This window comes from Magnolia sinica, chromosome 8 (genome assembly GCF_029962835.1).
Source record: "Magnolia sinica isolate HGM2019 chromosome 8, MsV1, whole genome shotgun sequence".
In the NCBI taxonomy this organism is placed as follows: Eukaryota; Viridiplantae; Streptophyta; class Magnoliopsida; order Magnoliales; family Magnoliaceae; genus Magnolia; species Magnolia sinica.
Window position 1 is genome coordinate 24,100,488 of NC_080580.1, and position 23,325 is coordinate 24,123,812.

General features: G+C 39.1%; 1 protein-coding gene and 1 long non-coding RNA gene across 6 annotated transcripts in view; both read left to right on the forward strand.

The window, feature by feature from the left end:
- The window catches only part of LOC131253107 (protein GAMETOPHYTE DEFECTIVE 1), a 33,059-nt gene extending 18,618 nt beyond the window's left edge, over positions 1–14,441 (forward strand). For all 5 annotated transcript variants that reach the window (XM_058253932.1, XM_058253933.1, XM_058253934.1 and 2 more), the window contains one exon: positions 14,224–14,441. In XM_058253932.1, the coding sequence (XP_058109915.1) occupies positions 14,224–14,324 (101 nt within the window). In that variant the 3' untranslated portion in view covers positions 14,325–14,441. The remainder of the gene's footprint in view (positions 1–14,223) is intronic.
- LOC131253108 (uncharacterized) lies at positions 2,192–6,171 on the forward strand. Its single transcript, XR_009174920.1, has 2 exons — positions 2,192–3,808; positions 5,714–6,171. It is a non-coding gene; the product is annotated as an uncharacterized LOC131253108 (long non-coding RNA).
- Positions 14,442–23,325: the final 8,884 nt, after the last annotated feature.

Genomic DNA, 23,325 nt, shown 5'->3' on the forward strand with positions numbered 1-23,325 from the left:
GTCTCAAACCCTAGAACAAGAGGTTCAAAAACCTTTCTTGTGTCAGTTTTATACCCAGAGAAGGTATGCACAAATGGTTTCCTCAGTCAACCAGTGTACTTTGAGGCTGCCTTGGCCTATTCAGGAGTGGAGAAAAATCATCATTATCTAAGCCTAATCCCAACTAATTGGGGTTAGTGATGTGAATCCTGTTCCCCCAATCCACTCGAGCTTGAAATGTTAGATTGCTAGGAGTGGAGAAAAATAATTCATTAATATGGAAATTTCACTATTCACTCCGCTAGTGTGAGTTTTTGCACTCCTATTGCTAGTCTGAAGCTCGGATAAAGGAGGGTTTTGTTGGGTAGGTAGCCGGCGTAGAAATTGTGATGGATTTTGACATGTCTTTCAAACTTGTGCTAGGGCATCCCCTACTTGTGATGTGCTTCACTAGCACCGGTCTGCAGTGAGAAATTGGTAACAGTTGGCTAGGGAATTTGTTGGGTAGGCAGCCGGCGTAGACTTGTGATGGATTTTGACCTGACGTTCAAACTCGTGCTAGGGCATTCCCTACTTATAATGTACTTCACTAGCACCTGCTTGCGGTGAGAAATTGGTAACAGTTGCCTAGGGAATCCCTTAGAAGCGACGTGGTCCAATGATGTCTGGTTGAGAAGTAGCCAGGTTCCTATGCCATTTTGGACAAGCATGGGAAAGAAGTTAGTCCAGGAGAATAAGATTCATCCTTTTTTTTTTTTTTAAAAAAAAATAATTTATTTTTGAAGGATAATAGTATCTGCTTTTATTGATAAGTTGCTATGACATCGCCAAAGGAGAAAAAAAATACATCCATGGAAAATAAGAAAATTACAACCCACTCGTAGCCCAAATAGAGACGATATTTCTTGAGAATTAGCTTCGTTGACCCCAGATATTTAAAACATCCAATCTACAACATCTCATTTGGATGGCCCGCTATCTCTTCCCAACACTGACGCTTGTTACAAAAACACCGATTTTTGCACTCTCTAAGTAGTCCATAAGATAGCTAGCAACACGAGACGCTATGACGGAATCAAGGATTGCGGAAATGGGTTCCCATGCAATGCCAAAAATAGATCTGTAACTGATTGCGGCATTACCCATCGAATACTGAAGATTTCGAAAAAAGAGCACCATATATGACGAACAAACTAGCATTGAATGAAGATATGATCTGTCGACTCTTTATCCCCCATACACAACATACATATATTGGTGAGTAGCATTGACCTTTTCTGAAGATTATCTATTGCCAAGATTCTTTTTCGACTTACTAGCCAAGCAAAGGACACCACTTTAGGGGGTGCTCCATAAAACCAAAATGCATGAAAATAATCTAGTGGTTCTGAAGAATAAAGATTCCCTAAACCATATGTAGAAAGATTTGACTGAGAACTTCTCGCTGGGAGATGACTTCCACACAAAGCAATCTTTAGAAGTTGAAGAAGGATGGACATTGTGAAGCCTTTTCAAAAGTGATGCTAAATTCGATGCCTCCTCATCTGATAGAGTTCTCATGCAAGGAGACACCACACTCTTTCACCAATTGAGGAAAAATGGTCGACCACTAACATATCATAAGTGGGAGCCATCATTGCCAATGATGGGTAATCAGCCATTAAGGGTCTCTCACCGCACCAAAGGTCCTCCCAAAACTGTATACATGAACCATCTCCAAGGGAAAAAGTCATGCTCGATTTAAGCAAAGGTGATGTAGGACAATTAACCACATGCTCTAAAAGCTTGAACTGATAGAGTGCGGCGAATCAATCCCTTTATCTCATAGCCCAAGGCCCACATCCCACGGGTTAGGTCCTCAGCCGAACCCACCTCGTGGGCCCCATATCACATGGGTTCTCACCTGTCTCACATGGGTGGGGCTGGCCTTACATAGGCTGCCCACCAGAGTGTGCCCCTGTATCCCATAAGCCACCCCACCCACTCGAGCCCGGTGTGAAAATGCCCCTGCATTAATCACTCTCGGTGAGGAGTCTTGAACACGAGACCTCCTGCTCTAATACCACTTTGATATACGACAACTAATCATTTGCTCTAAAAGCTTGAACTGATAGAGCATATGGCGAATCAATCCTTTTATCTTGTAGCCCAGGCCTCACATCCCATGGGTTAGGTCCTCGGTCGAACCGACCTCGTGGGCCTCACATCACATGGGCCGCCCACCCCAAGTGTGCCCCTGCATCCCACGGGCCACCCCACTCGAGCCTGGTGTGAAAATGCCACTGCATTAAAAGGTGTGATTGAGTTGATGGCCTTCCAAATGCCAAAGGCTTGAGAATTGGAGGACATCTTGACCTCCCAACCCCCCTTTGGACACCATATTTGGAAGTTAAAACTTCTCTCCATAAACTATTGACTTCAACTCCAAATCTCCATAACCATTTACCAAGGAGAGCCACATTCATTCCTCTAACACTCTAATTCCTGTGCCGCCTTTTGATAAAGGTTTACAAACATCTTCCCATTTAAGCAGATGGAATTTGTGCGTCTCTTCTACTCCGTGCCATAGAAGGTCACGTCTTAATTTCTCTAGGCTGTCTAGGACTAATTTCAGGCTTTGGAATAGAGTCATGAAGTAAAGTGGGAGATTAGATAAAGTTGCTTTTATGAGTAAAATGCAACCTGCCCACGATAGATGCCGAACTTGCCACTTGGATAGTCCTTTGGAACCTTTCTATGACCTTGTTCTAGAGATGTTTCGCTGGCTTTCCTATGCATAGCAGGAGCCCCAAGTGAGAAGAAGGAAACTCTCCAATACCACAACCGAATACATCTACATAGGCATGAAGATCTTCTTTGGAGATATCGATGCCTAACATTTCACTCTTTTTTACATGATTTTTTGTCCCAATACCTCTTCAAAGCACTGCATAATCTTCCATAGATTGTCCACAATTGTTTCATCTACCTTGCAAAAGAGGATGGTGTCATTTGCAAATAGAGATGAGATATTGACCCCCTATATTGAATTCCTTTGAAGCCCTCTATAAGACCCACTTGTTGACCTTTTTCTAACGTTTTTGTTTAGAGCTTCCATTATCACCACAATGAGAAAAGAAGAGAGCGGATCTCCTTCACGTAATTCCCGCAAAACATTAAAGAGGCCTTTTGGAGACCCGTTTACCAGGATTGAAAAGGAGGTGAGAAGCATTCCAGCATCTAAAGAATCCATTTGTTTCTGCAACCAATTCTTTTCAGCATATACTCGAGGAACCTCCAGTCAACATGATCAGAGTCCTTCTCAATGTCCAATTTATAGACCGCCCCTCTTTTCCTCTCCTTGTGCCTTGAACTAGTACATTCATGAGCCAGAAGAGTGCTATCTAAGGTATGTCTATTTGCAACAAAAGATCCTTGATTCTCCGATATGACTGAAGGTAACACCATCTTAAGCCTGGACACAGATGTTAGCCAAAATCTTATACGGGCTCCCAATTAGGCTGATTGGGTGAAAGTCCTTTAAGTGTCTTTGCTCCGTCTTTCTTGAGAATAAGATTCATCTTGCCACATGAAATATAGTAAATTTGATAGGTAAGAGTATCGAGTGGAGTTAAGTGAGGAAGAATTAACATAGATTGCATACAAGAGGCCAAGTTGAAAGGGGCTAAAAGCCAAGTAAATTGATGGGATATATAAATTTTGGTATATATGAAGGGACAACAATAGACATGGGCTAAGGGTAGTGGTAGACAATGATTTAAAGGATAAAGTTACATGTGTTAATAGAGTAGGGGATACGCTTTTATTAATAAAACTTATACTGGGCAAGGTGTGCCAAAACGGTTACGTATCGGCCGTAACGGCCGATACGTAACGGTAACGGTGGGAATTGTTACACGTTTCGGGGTCGTATCGGCCGTTACCCGATTTTGTACCCGTATCGGCCGATACGGGCCCGTTATGGGCCCGTAACGGTAATTTTTTTTTTTTTCATTTTAAGTTCTGTTTTTGCTGTTTTTTTGAAACCTCTTGCTTCCAAACTATTTCTCACTCCTTCTACTACTAATTTTGACCAACCTTGGCTAGGTATTTGAGATAAAAACACATTATATTACTGATATTTTTGAATCAAAGCTCGGTGGGCCATTTTTCAGAAATTCGTCAAAAATAGGTATTTATACTTTTTTTAATATGTTTTGCTGTTTTAATCATGTCATATAATGGGTTAATCATAGTAGAACATGTTAATGTGCATTTTACAGATTTGGGGTGCCATTTAATAATTTTTTTTTATATTTTTTTCTATTTACGCATGAATTTTGGCCCCTTTTTTTAAAATTTGAAAAATCATTTTTTAATGGTTGTTTTGCTGTTTTAATCATGTCATTTCATGTGTTAATCATAGTAGAACATGTTAATGTGCATTTTACAGATTTGGGGTGCCATTTAATAATTTTTTTATATTTTTTTCTATTTACGCATGAATTTTGGCCCCTTTTTTTAAAATTCGAAAAATCAATTTTTAATGGCTGTTTTGCTGTTTTAATCATGTCATTTGATGTGTTAATCATAGTAGAACATGTTAATGTGCATTTTACAGATTTGGGGTGCCATTTTATATTTTTTTAATATTTTTTTCTATTTACGCATTTATTTTGGCCCTTTTTTTGAAAATTCGAAAAATCATTTTTTAATGATTCTTTTGTTGTTTTAATGATGCCATATGATGTGTTAATCATAGTAGAACATGTTAATGTGCATTTTACAGATTTAGGGTGCCATTTTATATATTTTTTATATTTTTTTCTATTTACGCATTTATTTTGGCCCTTTTTTTGAAAATTCGAAAAATCATTTTTTAATGATTCTTTTGCTGTTTTAATGATGCCATATGATGTGTTAATCATAGTAGAACATGTTAATGTGCATTTTAAAGATTTGGGGTGCCATTTTATATTTTTTTTTTTATATTTTTTTCTATTTACGCGTTTATTTCGGACGTTTTTTTGAAAATTCGAAAAATCATTTTTTAATGATTCTTTTGCTGTTTTAATGATGCCATATGATGTGTTAATCATAGTAGAACATGTTAATGTGCATTTTACATATTTGGGGTACCATTTTATATATTTTTATATTTTTTTCTATTTACGCATTTATTTCGGCCCTTTTTTTGAAAATTCAAAAAATCATTTTTTAATGATTCTTTTGCTGTTTTAATGATGCCATATGATGTGTTAATCATAGTAAAACATGTTAATGTGCATTTTACATATTTGGGGTGCCATTTTATATTTTTTATATATATATATTTTCTATTTACGCATGAATTTTGGCCCTCAAAAATAATTGCAAACACCTAAATGTAAGATATTTTCATATTGCATTCATTCTAATATATCTATCATTGATAGTAGATAGTTAGAAAATTAAATATATGAATTTTGTAGTCAAATTCAGGTTATCTGGTTCATAAATTCATCAGACAGTCCGATACAACTTCTCACCAAAGAGTGGACTGTTACACCACCATAAACATGTTCCAATTTATAAATGAATGCATATTTGGAATGCTTAGAATATTCCGGATTTAATCCATATTTTTTCATATTTTTTTGGCAAAATTTTTTTTTTTTGCGCCGTACGGGCCGTTACGCCCCCGTATCCGTATTGGTTTTGGAGGTCACCGTTACGCCAACCGATACCGATACGGGACACCTTGGTACTGGGAGAGGAGATAATCAATGTCATGAGTGCATATATAGGATACGAGGAGAGAATTAAGAGACCATTCTAGTAGGAGATGGATGGATTAATACTAAGAAGAGGCTTGCTTGAATACATCCCGACGTATTGCAATACAATACATTGGAATTTTAGCCTTGTATCTGGGTCATTTTCTAATGATCCAAATCGTTGATATAATGAGTCTCACTTTGTAGGTGGAAAGTCAACAAATAAAAGCTCTCATTTGGATTATTTCAACCTTTTGATATTTTGGCACTTTTGTAGTGAACATAACGGTCATCATAACCTTTGGATAATCGAAGGGCTAAAATATTTAATTTCATTGAAGAGGTTTCTTGGGCATGCCCTATCCAAGGGGAGCCCTATCAACATGGTATCCAAAAACGGTTATGTAATGGTAATTGTGGGTATCATTATGTGTTATGGGGCCATTACACCTCTTTTTTTTTCACTAATTTTTATTTTTTAAATAACAACCATTATGATCCATACCATAGCAATATATTGAATGCGTTGCCTACCAAATGAATGGTTGGGGTCATTGGAAGAAACCCAACCCAAATAGCTAGTCCCAACGTATCATATTGACTCATGGTGTGCCGTAAAGGCCATTATGGGGCTGTAAAGGCCGTTACATAAAGGTAACGGTGGCAACCGTTACACGTTACGGGGTCGTAACTACCATAACAGCTGTTATGGAAAAAAATGACCCGTAATTGCTGTTAATGACACGTTACGTCCCCTATAAAGGCCATAACAACCCCGTAATTGTTTGTTATGGGGAATATACAGGTTTTCCATACTTTTTAATCAACATTACAGGGCAAATATAATTTTTTCGGGATTTTTTTTCAATAAAAAAAGAGACCATAACGGCCGTTACGACCACTGTTACCGTGACAGAACACCTTGCTTATTGTAATACGTGGGGATGTATTCTAGCAAACCTGTACTTAATAGGAATTCCAATTAAGGAGTGGATATTTATAGGAGGAGACTTCAATGATCATGTAGGAAAAGGGTATGCTTGATATGGTTTTGGGAAATGAGATGGGGGATGCTATCCTTGATTTTGCCACGGAATATGATCTTGCAACAACAAACACATACTTTAAAAAGAGATGACCATTTAGTAACTGTTCACAACCCCAAGTGTAGGGTCGTGATGTAGTATTAATCTTGATAAGACCGAGGTCGAATCCACAAGGACTAATCTTGTGAGTATTTTGAAAGCAACGAGAAGTAGGACTAGAAGAAGATGTAAATCTAAATCTGGAATTAAAGGGAGCAATTGTGAAAGTTTTAATTAGAAACTTAAGAATTCAAAAGTGGGAACTAGGGTTTCCAAGGATCCACTTGTACCAATCAGGGAGATCTATTACTTGATTCAAGGACACAACTGGAATTGGAGCCCTATCTTATCCAGTCGGAAGATATCTCAATAAAACCGAATCTGAATTTCCTTTGACCTAATTCTCAACGGATGAGAGTTGTGAGAACTAGAAGTGATTCCATCACCTAGCCATGTCCAGGAGACAATGGCAAACAACAAGATATACCAATTCCACAATCAAACATAGGAGAATTGTGAGGGTTAGAAGGGATTCCATTAACCAACCATGCCCAAGGGACGATGGTGAACAACAGGATTTGCTACACAATCTCAATACATGAAAAGAAGATACTCAAAGCTATTGTAGATCTATTGTAATTTGAGTAACAACAAACCATTAAGAACTGAAAGTATTCCTTAAATATTAAACTAGAATCAAATAGAATTCAACATAAACATGAATCAAAGCAATAAAAACATCCCATCACGCTACAAGCTTCACCTCTTAGCCCTAGCTAAGATGTTTAGCCAACTATAGACATGATTGGACCAAAGTCTCTTAAGAAAAACATGAAAACAACTAAGGAAGAAGAAGAAAAACTCTTGGTAACGGCTTCTCCACCCTTTTGCTCTACTCTTTAAACCCTAGAAGATGCCTAGGAACATCTTAGGGAGTCTTATTTATAGTTGTGAAACTCCAACTTTTGACCGCCTCTCAAATTTACGCAGTTTGCTAAAATAGACTTCACTCTGTGCAATTTCACAAAATGACCCAGAGTTTCAGAATATGTTTTTTCAGGACGATTTCAGGATTCCTTTTCTTCACTTCAAATCTTTGATTCTCTTCATTCCTTACTTGGTTTTCTTGGATCTTTGGCATGTGAATTCTTCAATCTTGGTCTCCTAAGATCCATCCCTTGCCTTGGTGATTCTTGAGCATCAAATCCATGCTTTTAGCACTCTTTTCAAATGAAGCTCTTAAATTCACCTTGCAACACAAACACGAGTAAAATAGAACATTAAGCATTATCATGTTCATAAAACCACGATATAAATAGAGGATAATATGCAATATTTGACCCTCAACAGTAACCTTGAAAAGTGGATCATATCCAACTAGACGGACTTTTTTTAAATCCAAACTAGACTTCTTTCTACTCAGGAAAATATAGTTGTGCCGTTGCGGATCTATTTATGTCTTTGACTTGTACAACAACTTCCACACAATCAGAGACTTGTCGTGATTTCCAGAAGTCCATTCACCTTCACCGTCATCCTCAGCATGTTCAACGCCATCGACTTTTGGACTATTTTCTCCATCTTCTGTTTCCCCATCGTTCATGCCCAAATTAGCCATTTGCCTCTGAGGACACATTGGATCGGTGACCAGGTTGGCCACATCAATAACACTTGTCCGGCTAAGGCGAAGCATAGCGGTTAGGGTTTTTACTCGAAGCAACAACATTGGTTGTTGCCCTTTAGGGTCTAACTTGGCCACTCTTTGAGTCTCGGTGTGTAGTTGGATGTCAAGAGCGCCTCCCATAGGATTCTCCCCCTGATTGTGCCGCATGGCGTGAAGGTTTAATAGTAGTCACCCTGTTTGAAACATAGTTTAATGGATTGGGACGCTCCAGTTGTATCTCTACTCGGGTAGTCAACTTGACTGTCTTGTTCATCGTCCAAATGGGCTGCATCTGGACCCGATCTTGGATCATCGTACATAAACCACTAGTGAATCCAACGACTTGCTACAACTTGATCTCGGCTAGGTCATTTCTCGTAGATAGGTGATAGAATTCCTCTGCGTAATCTCTCATGGATCAGTTACCTTGCTGACAAATCTAGTATCGCTGGAACAATACTTGGTCATAGTCGATCGATAGGAATTGTGTCTATATTAACTGCTTCATTTGTTGGGTCCTTACTCTTTCTCCAGTGGTAGACTCTTAAGGAGTTTCAACACCTGGTCAAGGGTTTAAGTACCCATAGGTGGTGAAATCCTACTACGGTGTGAGTATGTGGGGTGTGTGTTAAAAAAAATTGATTCATTTGTTGCCACGTGTGGATTGATGCTTTTAGTTACTTGGTCCGTGAAAGTTGGAGTTGTTCCCACCAAAGCCGAGGCTCCACCCTCCAACTTATAGGCCACGAGTTTGACTTTTTTCTCCTCAAGAATCTCCGTATAGTTGAAGAATCGTTCAACTTCATGAAGCCAATTGAGAAAGTCCTCGATGTGAAGTTGGCCGTTAAAGCTACGGAGGCCAACTTTCATCCTGTAATCCCTATCTCGCTCCCGTCTCGCGCTTCTTTATTCTTCTCGTTGAAGTATCATATCATCAATCTCCTCATCGCTAGACTCACCATTATCGGGTGGTGGTTTGTGACTCATTACCAAATCCGCAACATGAACATAACGACTGCGATTTTCATTGCCAATCTTAAGTTGCTCATCATTACGGACATAGTTCTATCCTAAGTCCTCCGTCAAATGGTTGATCACAGTCTAGTCCTTGCATAGCTTGCAGATTCTCCCGCTGGAAAGCTACAAACGCCGCCACTATCATAGGATTGTTCCTTGGAGCATTGTCCACGAGGTTATTGCCCAAACTATTGTTAGATGCCATCAAATCTAGGAAAAGCCTCGCTTTTATGTTAACTGATGTAGGGAAGAGCGTGTAAAAAACAATGAAGAAGATCACTGTCTTCCTTAAGTAGTTAAAACCTTGAATCCACACAGTAGTTTTTGAATCCACAAAAAATAATACGAGGGAAAACTTGAATATTTTATTGCATAATAATCTGAGATCACTTGATTACATCACTTGCATGAAAGACCCAAAATCCTAATTCGAAAATATCCAAAATAGTAAAAATTCTCCCAAAAGGCTAAATTTGCCATTAATAGAAATGTCAAATAAATCTTACTGGAGTGTTCTCGACATTATTACAAGCAATTTTCAAAAAAGATGAAAATCTTGAAACTGCGAGAATAGGAAGATATGATGAAAATGGAAAATTCTAAAAATAATAATGTTTTTTCCTTTTAAAATCTCGATTTTGACCCTCAAGATGAGCTTTTCTTACAAAATGAATGTCTGTGACCTGTTGTGCAAGTCGGTTGACCTCGGGACCACAATTACATAAAGATTGATAGGTCGTACGTTTCGTGACAATGCTCAAATCAAAAGTTATGACAATTTTACTGTGAACACTTTGGACAATAATTTCTCCATATCTGGAATGAATCTCTTCAAACTAGACATGCTTAGGACCCAGTTACGTCATGTCATACGTAGGACTGGGTCCAGTTCTGATGGACTACTTCCGCTTTCGTTTGGGCTTCTTTTGGTCCAATTGTGCTAAGAATGCATCTGTGGTACGTCTAACATCATTAGCTCAATCTAGATGATCTAATAGAAGTCTATATAGGTCAATGATGATGATTCACATGCTATGCATTGAAAAGTCAAGCCTTTAGACGGTAAACTTGCAAACCATTTGAAGATTAATGGTAAAGATTGACCCTAATGCTCCCTGCATCAGGCTCCTAGGTTAAAGAGAACTCAGCCTTGAGGCCTTGGGAATTCATGCTATGCTCAATGTCAATAAGATGGAATGGATAAGAATACTCAGTCGCTTGTCGACTACATTGATGATGCACTTTGGGTGCTCAGTGAATGGTGGGGGCAAAGGACGCAATAGTGGTGACAACGGTGGATTGGAGTCAATAATAGAGACAAAGCGATGGACTTTGACGTTAATGATGTCCTCGTAGAAGTGACTAGTGATGATTAAGATGATCTCTCCATGTTCCTGGTTGAAAATCGAGCCTTTGTTATGGTCAAAGTCCCAATTGTATATATGAGGTATATCTTCTACATTAAAAGATCTAATCCATTTGAGGTAGATGAATTGGCCTAGATGAATAAGATAGTGATGGATGATGATGGTGGTAGTGGAGATAATGCTCATAAAGGTGGCAACAACAATGGGATGGGGCACAAGTAGAATAGTAATGTGTGACGTGGTTGATATGGAGGCTTGTCACATGTTACTTGGTTGACCATGACAATACGATGTTGATGCCACATAGAGGCCAAGATAATGTCGTTGTCTTTTTTAAAGATGGTAGAATGATTATCTTTGCCCTTATGAGAATAGAGAACCAACCTATGACTTCTAAAGTGGAGGGTTCGTTTCTCATAACTGTACAAGATTTTGTTAAAGAATTTGAGGATACAGGGGAGATTTATGCATCGGTTGTAAAGGGAAAATAAGTAGAATCCACAAACATTCCAAAGAATTTACAGGAGTTTAATGCCAAGTTCAAGGAAGAGGCTAATAAACATCGGCATTAGAATGGTGTTTGAAGTGGGTGATAACGTGTTAGGTCACCTATGCAAGAAGAGGTCTCTGACTGGGACATATAATAAGCTGAGGAATACGAAGATAGGCCTTGTTCCGATCCTTAAGAAAATCAATGATAACGCATGTGTTGTTGATCTTCCTGAGGGGATGGAGATCTCATGGACTTTCAATGTGGCAGACCTGTATGAGTATCTTGAGCCAAGTTTGTTGAATAGCTTGAGGACAAGATCTTTCCAAGTAAAGATGACTGATGTAGGATGTGCCAACAAATGCATTCTTAGCACGACTGGACCAAAAGAAGTCCAAACGAAAGCAAAAGTAGTCTGTCAGAACCGGACCCAATCCTACGTTAACGTAACTGGGTCCCATGCATGCCCGGTTTGAAGAGATTCATTTTGGAAATAGAGAAATTGTTGTTCGAAGTGTTGATTGTAAAACAATCGTAACTTTTGATTCAGGCATCGTCACGAAACGCACGACCTGTTGATCTTTACGTAACGGTGGTTCCGGGTTCAATCGATCTCTTAGCAGGTTGCGGATGTCCATTTCACGAGAGGTGCTCGTCTTAAGGGACAAAATCGGGATTTTAGAAAAAATTGACTATTTTTAGAAATTTCTGTTTTCATTGTATCTACTTATTCTTGTAGTTTTAGGATTTGTCTTTTTAAGAAATTGTTGGTAATAATGCCGGGAATGCTCCGACCTCTCAAAAAAAATATGCCGAGATTGCTTCTTTAAGGTTTATTTGACATTTCTATTTTTGCAAATTTAGTCTTATATATATATATATATATATATATAAAACTATTTTGGATAACTTTGAATTAGGGTTTTGAGTATTTCATACAAGTGATGTAATTGAGCAATCTTATATCATTATGCAATAAAATATTTGAGTTTTCTTTCTTATTATTTCTTGTGAATTCAAGAACTACCTTGTGGATTCAAGGTTTTGACTACTTGAGGAAGACGGTGATCTTCTTCATTGTTTTTTACACTCTTCCTTGCGTCAGTCAAGGTTGAAGATTACATGGTTCTCAGAAAGATATGTTTTCGACTCAGGTAGAAAGATTTGACGGTTTGAATTATTTCTAGCTTTTGGACTACTTGGGCTCATCAAATCTGGGAATGGAGATCATCATGAGGTGAGACATGATCTCAAGCACATTGGGATCAAATTTCAGCCCCAATAGACCCCGGATCAGACTAGTGGGCCCCATGGCCCAACCATTTATCCAAGTCTTGTCTACAAATTTGTGGCCCACTTTTAGCATACGCAATGGATGTCTAAATGGTGCAAGATTGATCTCATTTGAAAGCTCTCCAAGGAGTCTAAGAACATTCAATTCCAATGTCGTATGGCTGAAATATGGTCGATTTAGTGGACGGTTGTCAAGAAGTTGTGATTTTCGCAAGTATCGGTTCTCACCGAAAATTTCAAGTTGAGGCTGGTCTTCACAAAATTCTTATGCTGAGGAGGATGTGGTATGTTATGATTGGAGGGCCCCACATGGAGAGTTTTACTTGGATCTTTAAGTTGGTGTATGGACATTTTGATTCATCTTGATGGGTTGAGTTTTGGGAATAGATTGATTGGGTGATACTGCATTGGAACGTCCCAAGGTGTGCCTATGGGGATTTGGATGTTGTCTGATTACCCCTCGAAAAGGATTTTGATAGAATTATAGTTGATATGCAGGAGTTCTTTGTTTGGATTGACAATCACAAGTTGATGGGCTTGTCATTGTGCAGTTGCAGTTTTACCTGCTTGAATGGTCAAGCTAATCTCATTAGGTCGTCCTCTCTTGACACGTTCTTAGCTTCTTTGGGTTGGGTAGAGTATTTTCTGCTAGTCTGTCAATGCTGTGCCCCAAGGCCTGTTTTACATCATTTTTCGATCGTGTTGGATATTTGGGAGACATATTGGGGTTCCATTTCTGATTCAAGTTGATGTGGCTTGAAGAAGAGGGGGGTTTGCTGAAAAGTCAAGGAGTGACTGAGTTCAAGCTCGGTTTTGGGGTGGGCTGGGCGTAAGTTGATCCTTGCTCTAGATCATAAAGTAGATGTGCGGGTTGTTTGTTGTTGCAGGAAAGAATCAAAAGGGATTCTCTTAGGTTCCAGTTCAATTAAAAAAAATAAATCTTGTGAAGAAATTAAATGTGCACCATAGGTCCAAAGCAGTTTGGCTAGAGGGTGATTAGAATGTGAAATTCTTTCACGGCTTAACAAACATGAGGAGAAATTCAAAAAGGGATTCATGGTGTCTCAAATGATGGGAGATGAAGACATAAGGAAGAAATTAGTGACGTGGTTTTTGAGTTCGATTCAGAGCTCCTCTCCAATGAGGGATGAATTCAGCCTAATGTGGACAATTTGCAATTTGATAAGTGAAGAGGAAGCAAATTGGCTAGGGTGTCTTATCGAGGAAGGAGAGGTGAAGAAGGCAGTGTCGGAATTGGGTTGGGATAAGGCATTGGATCTGACATACATTTTCCCATAGCCTTCAGTGCAATCTTCTGGGAAGATGTTAAAGCAAATGTTTGAAAACTGTACACGTTGAGAAGTCATGTTGCTGCTCTCTCTCGAATGTTCGAAAACTTTACATGTTAAGAAGTCTTGCTGCTGGTGCTCTCTCTCTCTCTCTCTCTCTCTCTCTCTACACACACGCATGCACGCATTGCAACATATTCAATGGTTGAAATGATGAGCTGACACCTGTTATTTTGCAACAATGCACATTACTCGCAGGTGACCAATTAATGGATTTGTATGTTCTTTGGGTTTTTTCTCTGCAGGGAAAGGCAGATTCAAGCTAAGGCCACCTCGCCTATTGCCCTTCAAGAGCATGTTGAAGCCTCAACTTTTCAAGAAGAGAATGCGGCGGTTGAAACGATAAGAAGGAAATCACCTGTGTATTAACTAATTTTTGATCGGCAGAACAATCAAATTTTCTGAGGAATTTTTTTCCTGTAATTGGCAGAGCAATCAATTATCTGAAGGTTTCCTTTTGTTATCTTTTTTTTTTCCCCTTGTAATATTCTTCTCTTTCGATGCACAAGCTGGTCTTAAGCCTGGGCAGGGTAGGGTTGACGATCAGGTGGGATAGCTCGTCATTAGAACTGTTGGCAATCAATCTTGAGCATGAATTTAAGTAGCTGTTTTAGACCCTGAATCGTCAGGAGACCTAAACTAGTATGACCCCACTCCAACTCGATTTCATGTCTACTTCAGTCTGTTTCTGTCTTGTTGCAGTCTGGAACTGAAACCGGGAGTTACATTGGACATTGCTTTGAACCATCATCTTTGGAATTCCTATTTTGGATTTGATTGGCAAAATAGGATCTGTAAAGCTGACCCAAATAGCTGAAAAAAATCTATTATGATATTGAAGGATTTTTTTCCCCCCCTTTTTTGCGAACTTGATTTTTTTTTCTATGGCCCCTTTTGCAAATTCTGTTTCTTTTTTATTAGGAAAGGATTCGAGATGAAGCTATTGATCAATGAGAGTTTGAGCAGCCATATTCTTGGACAAGGCGAGCTTTGGGTTTGACCATGGTTCAAAACTCAAAAGCTCAAAACTCCAGAAAATTCGTCTAGATGACTAGGTAGGTTGAGTTGAGCTGGATTGAGTCAACGAGTTTCGGTCTGCATTTGGAAACTGTTGAAAGTCGATAAAAAATAAAAATACCCAAGACAAAGCACCACTGTCCATTGTACTGCAGTGGTGGAGGTTTGTAGCTTTAATAGGTTGGAAAACGGATTGCGTAGTGAGTTACTCGGTATGCTTTTATCGTACTGAGTAAATTCTGTTGGGCCCACCGTGAATTCATGTTGTTTATCCACGCTGTCCATCTGCTTATATTTCTCATTTTAGAGGTTGAGCCCAAAATTGAAAGATACACAAAGCTCAAGTGGGCCATACCACAGGAAACGGTGGGAGTAATGATTTCCACCGTCGAAACCTTCCTAGGGCCCACAGTGACTTTTATTTGTCATCCCACCTGTTCATAATATCAAGAGGACATGGATGAAGGGAAAACACAAATATCAGCTTGATACAAAACTTCTGTCGACCCAAAGAAATTTTCAACAGAAGTTCAATTCACACTGTTTCCTGTGGTGTGGCCCAGTTGGGCTTTTCATGTGGTTGAGTTTTACCATCCCATGCTAAAATTAAATTATAAAATGGATGGGCCGAGTGGATAAAATAAATACGTCATGGTGGGTCCCACATAGTTTACTCAGTACGCAATCCGCTTCCGATAGGTTGGTAGCCTCTTGGATTCCTCCGTGAATCCTTGAAAAAAATAAGTTTTAAAGCAAAACCAAGCTGACTGGGTGAGTTACTCGGTGGAGACATGTTGATTTGTGTTTGAGTCGACTGTGTTTTATTGAGCAGTGAGTTACTCGGTTGATCTTAAGCTTGCTTTGCGTGTTGTAAAATAAAAGAGAAAGGACCCGAGAGGAGGTTCACCAAGCAGATATATGGATGGGCCACATTGCAGAAAGATGAATGCACTGTGCAAGCAATCCCCACGGTTCAATGTAGGTGAATATATGTATCATTCTCTGATCCAAAACAACAGGGAGAGCGTGCCAATGGGGAAAACCATGGTCCGGGCTTGGGTCTGTTATGTATTGCTCAATCAATCTTTGGACTTGGCTTGGGCTCAAGTCATCTTAGCCTGGCTCAGTGAGCCTCAGCATGACTTCATATTTACGCATTTTATAACCTAGAAATAAGTCATTTTAATCCTCGATTTTGCAACCAAACATCTATAATGTAGACCATTGATTTCGTAGTCTTGGTGTCTATTTCTTTGCGCATGTGTAGCCTACTTGATTAATAGACAGATCAGAAACATCCAAATCAGAAACAATGTTCAAAGAATAATCCGAAACTGGTATGTATTGCCCAATATGTAGTGGTATCACCCATGAATGATGCGGGTGTATCGGCTTTAACACCAAGTCAAGCTGGCCTCAGCTCGACTCGGCTCGGCCACTAGCAGACCCCAGCTTGACCTCGGCTTGGCTCGGTCCTCGAGCTTGACTGGCTAGCTCGGCTCGGTTTGGTCCGCAGCTCGGGCCGGTTCGAGCTGAGTTCAAGCCAAAATCGAGCCTTTGCGGCATTTTCACAAACACATGCAATGCACTTTCAATTTCTCACTGTATGTAAAGCAGTAGCAGTTGTTTACAAGTATTTCATCAAGCACCTTATTGGCAACATCAAAATCAAGGAAAAATGGTATTTGTTTCATATACATACCTTCCTTGCCACTAGCTGACACTTTGTTGAGTCATTTCATCAAACAATTGGTGAGCAACGTCAATATCAAAGTAAACGAGTCATTGAACTAGTTCAATCCGAGTCGAGTTGAGCTCGGCTTTGGTTTTTGTTTTTGTTTTTGTTTTTTTTTTTTCCAGCTAAAAAAACAGCTCGACTCAGCTCGAACTCAGCTTCGAACCGAGTCGAGCGAGCTAACTCGGTTCGTGTACACTCGACGGCCTGATACAGGGCAATACAGGATGATATGTAACAGTATCAGTGGTGAATGTAACAGCTGGAGGAAAATAGGGATTTTAGCAATTCTCAGGCTGCGTTAGGTTGGGTTGGGTCGGTTCTAAATCCACCCTAATTTTTTAGGCTCAGGCTAGGGTCTGTTGGGCTAGGCTCAAGCTGCACTCGGGCTTGGACCTTAAGCTTAAGGTCAGGCCTGGGGCTAGCTTGGCCCTTCCAAACCTGGCCCACTGCGAACCTCTCGACATCAGGTGAGAGTCTAATTTCAGGTTTTTGATCTAATGATTCAACGGACACACATGGCCCACATGATGATTGGTATACACTTCACATGTTGGCAGATTTAACAAGCTTAAGATAACCTATAGCCGGTTGTAGGTTATCATTCCACTTCTTTTCCTTAATGTCTTTTCTTCATTATCTGTGGGATCTCCCTCAACTAAAATGGCGAATAGAAATCAAGGCATGTGGACTCTTGTCCACAGCTGGATGACCTTTAAAAAAAAAAAATAATTTTTTTGATTAAAAATTGGGGCATTAAAATAACTCCCTAACCCCAAAAAAGCTCCAATCATACAACTTAATATTATTTTTAATAATAGAATCGATGGACCACTTACATCTTAGTGTCGTCACACACGATACCATACTTTTCAAGTATCGGTTACAAGGACATCTTGTTATATCATTTCGGCCGAAATTCCACAAGCATCATCCTACATTGTACTGTTTGGCCCACTGAGTCTGTTTGTCCATCATTTTACACAACAGCACCAGCTTATTTATATCCGATTCATTCATCAGGTTGGCCCCACCTTACACATTCTCTGGTCCAAAGTTTAGGAGAGTCTGTTCATCAGGTGGGTGACCATGTTCTAAACAAATGGACAGATAAGAAAGTTCGAATTAACTATCAGTTTGTTTAATATTATCATGGCCCACCTAGTAATCTGACCAGCTTGATTTTTGGGCGAGGGCACCTACAAACTAAGGTCCACCTGATGGACAGATTGAATCTTTCACAAGTGTGCCATCTTAGCATGTGGTTTATCAATTTATTTATTAGTAAAGAGTTTTTAGTGGTAAAATGTAATAATCAAGAACATGTCACCAGACAATGGATTATAAATAAAATAAAAGAAATCACGGTCGTCCGTTAGTGACTTAGTCAATTACTACGTTATTAAGAAATTATAAAATACTACAGAAAATCAAAGGTTAGTAAATTCCACACACCCCATAGGCACACGTGCTAGCATGGAACGCATGCACACCTGAGGTTTCCATCAGGTAGGGCAAACCGTTTAGATCTTCTGGCCTAAATTTCAGTCTATTTCAAATCTCAGGCGGACCACACCATATGAAATAAATGGATGGCTAGAAAAAAAAAATCAACCATAGGTTTACTTTGTAATCATGGCCGGCCCACCTGGGAAGTGAAAGTGCCCGGCTTGTAGGCGGATCATCCAATAAATATTTCCAATGAGATGGAAAGCTTGGATCTTGCACACATATTCTATATTTGCACAAGTGCCTGCGTGTGTATAGGAAGGGCTCCATATGGGTGTGGAATTAGCAAATCTCTAGAAATTTATATGGCATCAATATAGAATTCTTTAGTAATTATATATTTTAAAGGGCTTGAACTTAGTGGGGTATCCATCAGTGCCATCACATGGCTACAAGAGTTTCAATATTCAATCTCCTACCTATAGGGAACTTCTAGGCCTGTCCCAAGGACCATAGCCTTTTCCTAAAATCAGATTCTATACATGTATTATACTAGGGCTGAACCATATGGTGTGAGTTTGTTACCACTTACTACATGGTCGCAACTGATCTGTCGCACACGTGGCATCCATCTAGATCAAATCCAGACTGTCCAAACCACAACCTCCAGTGTTGATAGAGGATGGCTGGAAATCCACACTAATCAGGAGATAGCAACCATCCAATTTTGTAAGCCAGTTCAGACCGTCAAAAGTTTTCTTTTTAAACTTTCATCCGAAGGTAAGAAATTGTACGGTGAGGATTATCCATTTAAGTACAACATTCTACTGTGATCCATCCACAATGGGTCCTACCATTTCTACGATCTTGATCAGTGCACATGTGTGTCACGTGTGCGACAATTGAAGTGCTACCGTTGACTAAATGGTGGCACCTTTCTCTGACCCACATCATACTCAGAATTTTTTTATTTTTAAATCATTGGAGCTTTTGCTTTTCTTTTATTTTCCTTTTTTAGTATACTTTGAAAAATAAAAATAAAAAATAATAAAAGAGAGATGTTATTGCTTCCAAAGCTATATACGCTTAGCTGCCTTCCCCTTTATACATGCATGCGGTGAGTGCAAGACATACGCTAGTGGACAGCCTAGAACTTTTTTATTTTAACATCATTTTCTTATGAAATTGATATTTACACCCACCTCATTTGATAGCTATACCCTTTTTTTTTGTTAATCTGTTTTTGAAATTATGATAAAGAGGGCTCATCACATGCAGCCCTATCTATGCTTTGCTTACCATGCTGCACCATTTTCCCCCGCCAAATTGTCATGTGTTGGACGTTCCAGCCATGCAAACGGTAGGCCCCACCATAGTGATTAACCTGCTATTTCTTGGCCCGTGAATTTCCGGGGAGATTTTCCAAAATTTGCAATTTTCTTATGATATATGGAGAAAATCTTGCATAAGGTAAATAATATAAGAAGGTATTTGTTATAAACTAATAAATATTTTACAACTTTAAAATATAGGAATAGAATGATTTGTGTGCTATGTGACAACAAATATTAGGAAATTTCATGATAATTTATGATTAATCAGTCTAATTCAGTACAAAATTTTGTGATATTTCTTGAAATTTGGTGCAACCAAGCACACCTAAGTTTTGCTTTAAAATCATGACAATTGCAGATAAAATAGTAAAAAAAAAATGAGAAAAATACTACGATATTATCACTATATTAATTTTAATAAAAAAATTTCATGATAATATCATGAGATTTTTAAATATTGGAAATATTTTTCATAAAGGACGACTGCGAAAAACACCTGCAGAAAAATCAGACCGGTCCACTTATCAAGTTGGCTACACAGTTGAAATCAATGGATGGGTAACAATTTAAACCAATGTACAAGTACGGCCCATTTGATAAGTGGATTTGATTACTTTTTGCATGAAGCTATCTTCATGTCCATACTTTAAAACCATCAAAATTGTGAGTCCACCTGAGCACTTGAAAACTCGAATGAGTATACAAGTTTTTTGGACTTTTTTCAACACTACATATATTACGGATAATGTTGTTCATGTGCCCATAACGTAGGTAGTTAAGTGTAATTTGAAGTAGAAAATTAATTAGGAATCAAAAGAAAAAAATAAATTAAAGCTTGCGCACTTGATTTCTCCAGCAAAATAATAATAACAAAGGAAAAGAAAACCAGCGGAGGTACGGAATAAGGTTACTCTCCTTAAGACAATTCGTGCCTTATTCTAAAACTAGAAGATCCAGATTCGATGTTGCGGCTGCCTTTGGGATACAACCATTCATCGACTATAATGGCCGACTTTAACACCACAATGGTTTAATGATTAGTATATGATTGAAAACGGAAAAAAAATTAATCGTAATGAAAAGGTTCGGTAACGTTTTTTTTCTAGTTTTCAAAAAAGGCAGAGAAGAGAAAATGTGGCTAGAATTTTCTCGTTAATCACACTTAAGTTTTCTCTTTAAAAGAGATTATATAGTAATGCCCAACGCCCACGTGGTAGACACCTAGCGCTGACGTGGTTTCTAACATTACAATAAACGATCACAACACTATTACAATAATGTACATCTAGAATCCGCAAGGCTTGGTCAAAGAACACAAAATAAACTGAGAAAAAAAATAAAATCAATCATGTTGACGAGCCCGAGCCTAGCCTGGCGTACGACACGACGCAGTGGGTGAATAGGCACATGCGGTCTTTGACATACCATACCTAAGAGCTAACAAAAGCTATATACATGAATATCAATATTAAAAAGAAACAAAATCACCATTTTTATCCGATGTGAGACTATTCCCACAAGCAACTTTTTAAAAGGTAAATGATAACTTTTCACACACTCTTTTAGTTTTAAAAAATAACTATTAAAACTACTATTTCTCCACTATTTTTAAAATTAAAAGATATATTAGCATCAGATCTAGGGTGCAAAAATAAATGTGTTACGTAGACTTGAACATTTGTTTAGTAAGAAGCAATCCCTTATCATAAATTTAGTAAACAAAACCTTACAAAACTAAACTATTGAACAGTCTTGCCTCTTCGCTTTGGAAAAGAATTTTGGATCAGCTCCCTCTCCTTGACTCTCATGTTCAGTGGAAAATCGGGTCAGGTAGTTGTAATATTTGGAGAGACAATTGGATTTGTTTGAGCCCTCTCCAGCAGCTCATGGAGGCTGAAGTGCTAGAGGCGTTGCTCAATTTACAGGTTAATCAGTTCATTGGTTCGGTCAGCCCCATCCCATTGTCAATAGTCTTTCTTTTCCTCCCCTAGAGCATTCTAGACTTCGTAATTTAGGCCGGTTTCTTCCAGATGTGCCTTTCTGACCGCTAACTCCTTCAGGTGAGTTCTCTATGAAATCAGCCCGGGGAATCTACAGAGTTCCCAGCTCGGGGAATAACTAGTCTAAATGGGTCTGGCATTCAAAGTTGCCGTCCAGAATTTCCATTTTCGTCTGGAGAGTGCTGCATGATGCGGTTCTGGTGGAGTGTGCGGTCCAAGCCAGGGGTATTCACCTTGCTTCCAGGTGCAGATGTTGTGATCTTTATGACGTCCAGTCCCACACGCAGGAGTCCTTGTTCCACCTGTTCATTGACAATAGATTGGCACAACGGCTATGGTCTTCGGTTGGGAGGATGTTCGATATCCAAGTTATGGCAGCATTATCCATTGAAACTCGGTTGGTGCAGTGGTGGAGTGCGGCTGTTGTCAGGTCGAGAAATTCAGTGGCCCATATGCTTGCCTCCTGCATAATCTTATGGGAAATCTGGAGGGCCCGAAATGCAACTATTTTTGACAGAAGACCAATCTCCATCTCTATTGCCCAGTGCAAAGTCAAAGAGTGGATCTCGAACTTGACCTCGTCTGATGGTTGTGCAAGTGCCCCTCCGTTGGGCCGCAGGCTACAACAAGGAATCGGTGTTGGTTTGTTGATCGGTAGTAGCAATGGCAAGGCATTGTTGGTCAAGTGGATGAGGCCCTCCCCTCGGTGGGTAAAAATCAACGTGGATGGCTTAGCCAGGGGAAATCCTGGAAACTCTGGTGGTGGGGTTGTATGCGGGGGATAAAAGGGCGAGTTTTTGTTTGCTTTTGCATCAGGCTATGGAGTGGGTTCGAACTCATATGCTGAGTTGCGCGCCATCTACGACGGTTTAGCCCTCTGCCTCCAAAAAGCCTTCTTCAGGGCTATTATTGAATTGGACTTGCAGTTAATTGTGGATGTGTTGAATGGGGAATGTAAGTTGGGTTGGAAATGGGGCTCCTGGGTGTATAGGATCGACCAGTTGAAGCGTAGAGGTTAGTTTCTTTTTGTACATACCTTCAAGGAAGGAAATTGCCCTGCTGATTATATAGCCTGTTTGGGCAGTGCTTTCCAACCTTCAGCCTAGTTTGATCGGTTTTCAGAGCTTCCTTTATAGGTCAGACGGCTGCTATTCTTAGATAAGGTTGGGCTGGGCTTGATTAAGATAGCTTAAGGATCCATTTTTGTACTTTTTCTTTGTTTTCTTTGTTTTGTTTTTCCTTTGCTTTTCGCCATGATAGGCTGTCCCAGTATTTTTTTTGTGACGTGAGATGACCCGAGTGTAAATTTAGCTAATTTGTGAATGTAAGTGAAGGTTTTGACTAATAATAATAATAATAATAATAATAATACTTCATGTACATGGAAGATCATAACTTCTTTAGTGTATATAAATATAATGGATTTTAAGGCTATGTGCCAATTTCAATTTCATGAGTGCTTTAGAAAATTAACTAAAATTTCATATTAAAAGGTGGCCACACATTCAAATTCATATAGGTGATTCTATCAAGAACATACTCGTGACCACGCATCGCATCTACGGGGACTATATAACTCATTAAGAGGTTTGACCTCATCCTCTAATCTGTCACAAGTAGCACTGATTTAACATCAAAATGGGACAAGAAACACGGTTTCCTTAACCCAGTGCCACCTAAAACTATTTTGTAACTCGTTTGTCCCATTGAATTTGTTTTCCGGGATATCCAGTTATTTAGGTTAGGTTGCCATCACAAGTAGTTTACTCAATTGACTAAAGGATCTGTTAGATTTATTAAAAACCACTCATT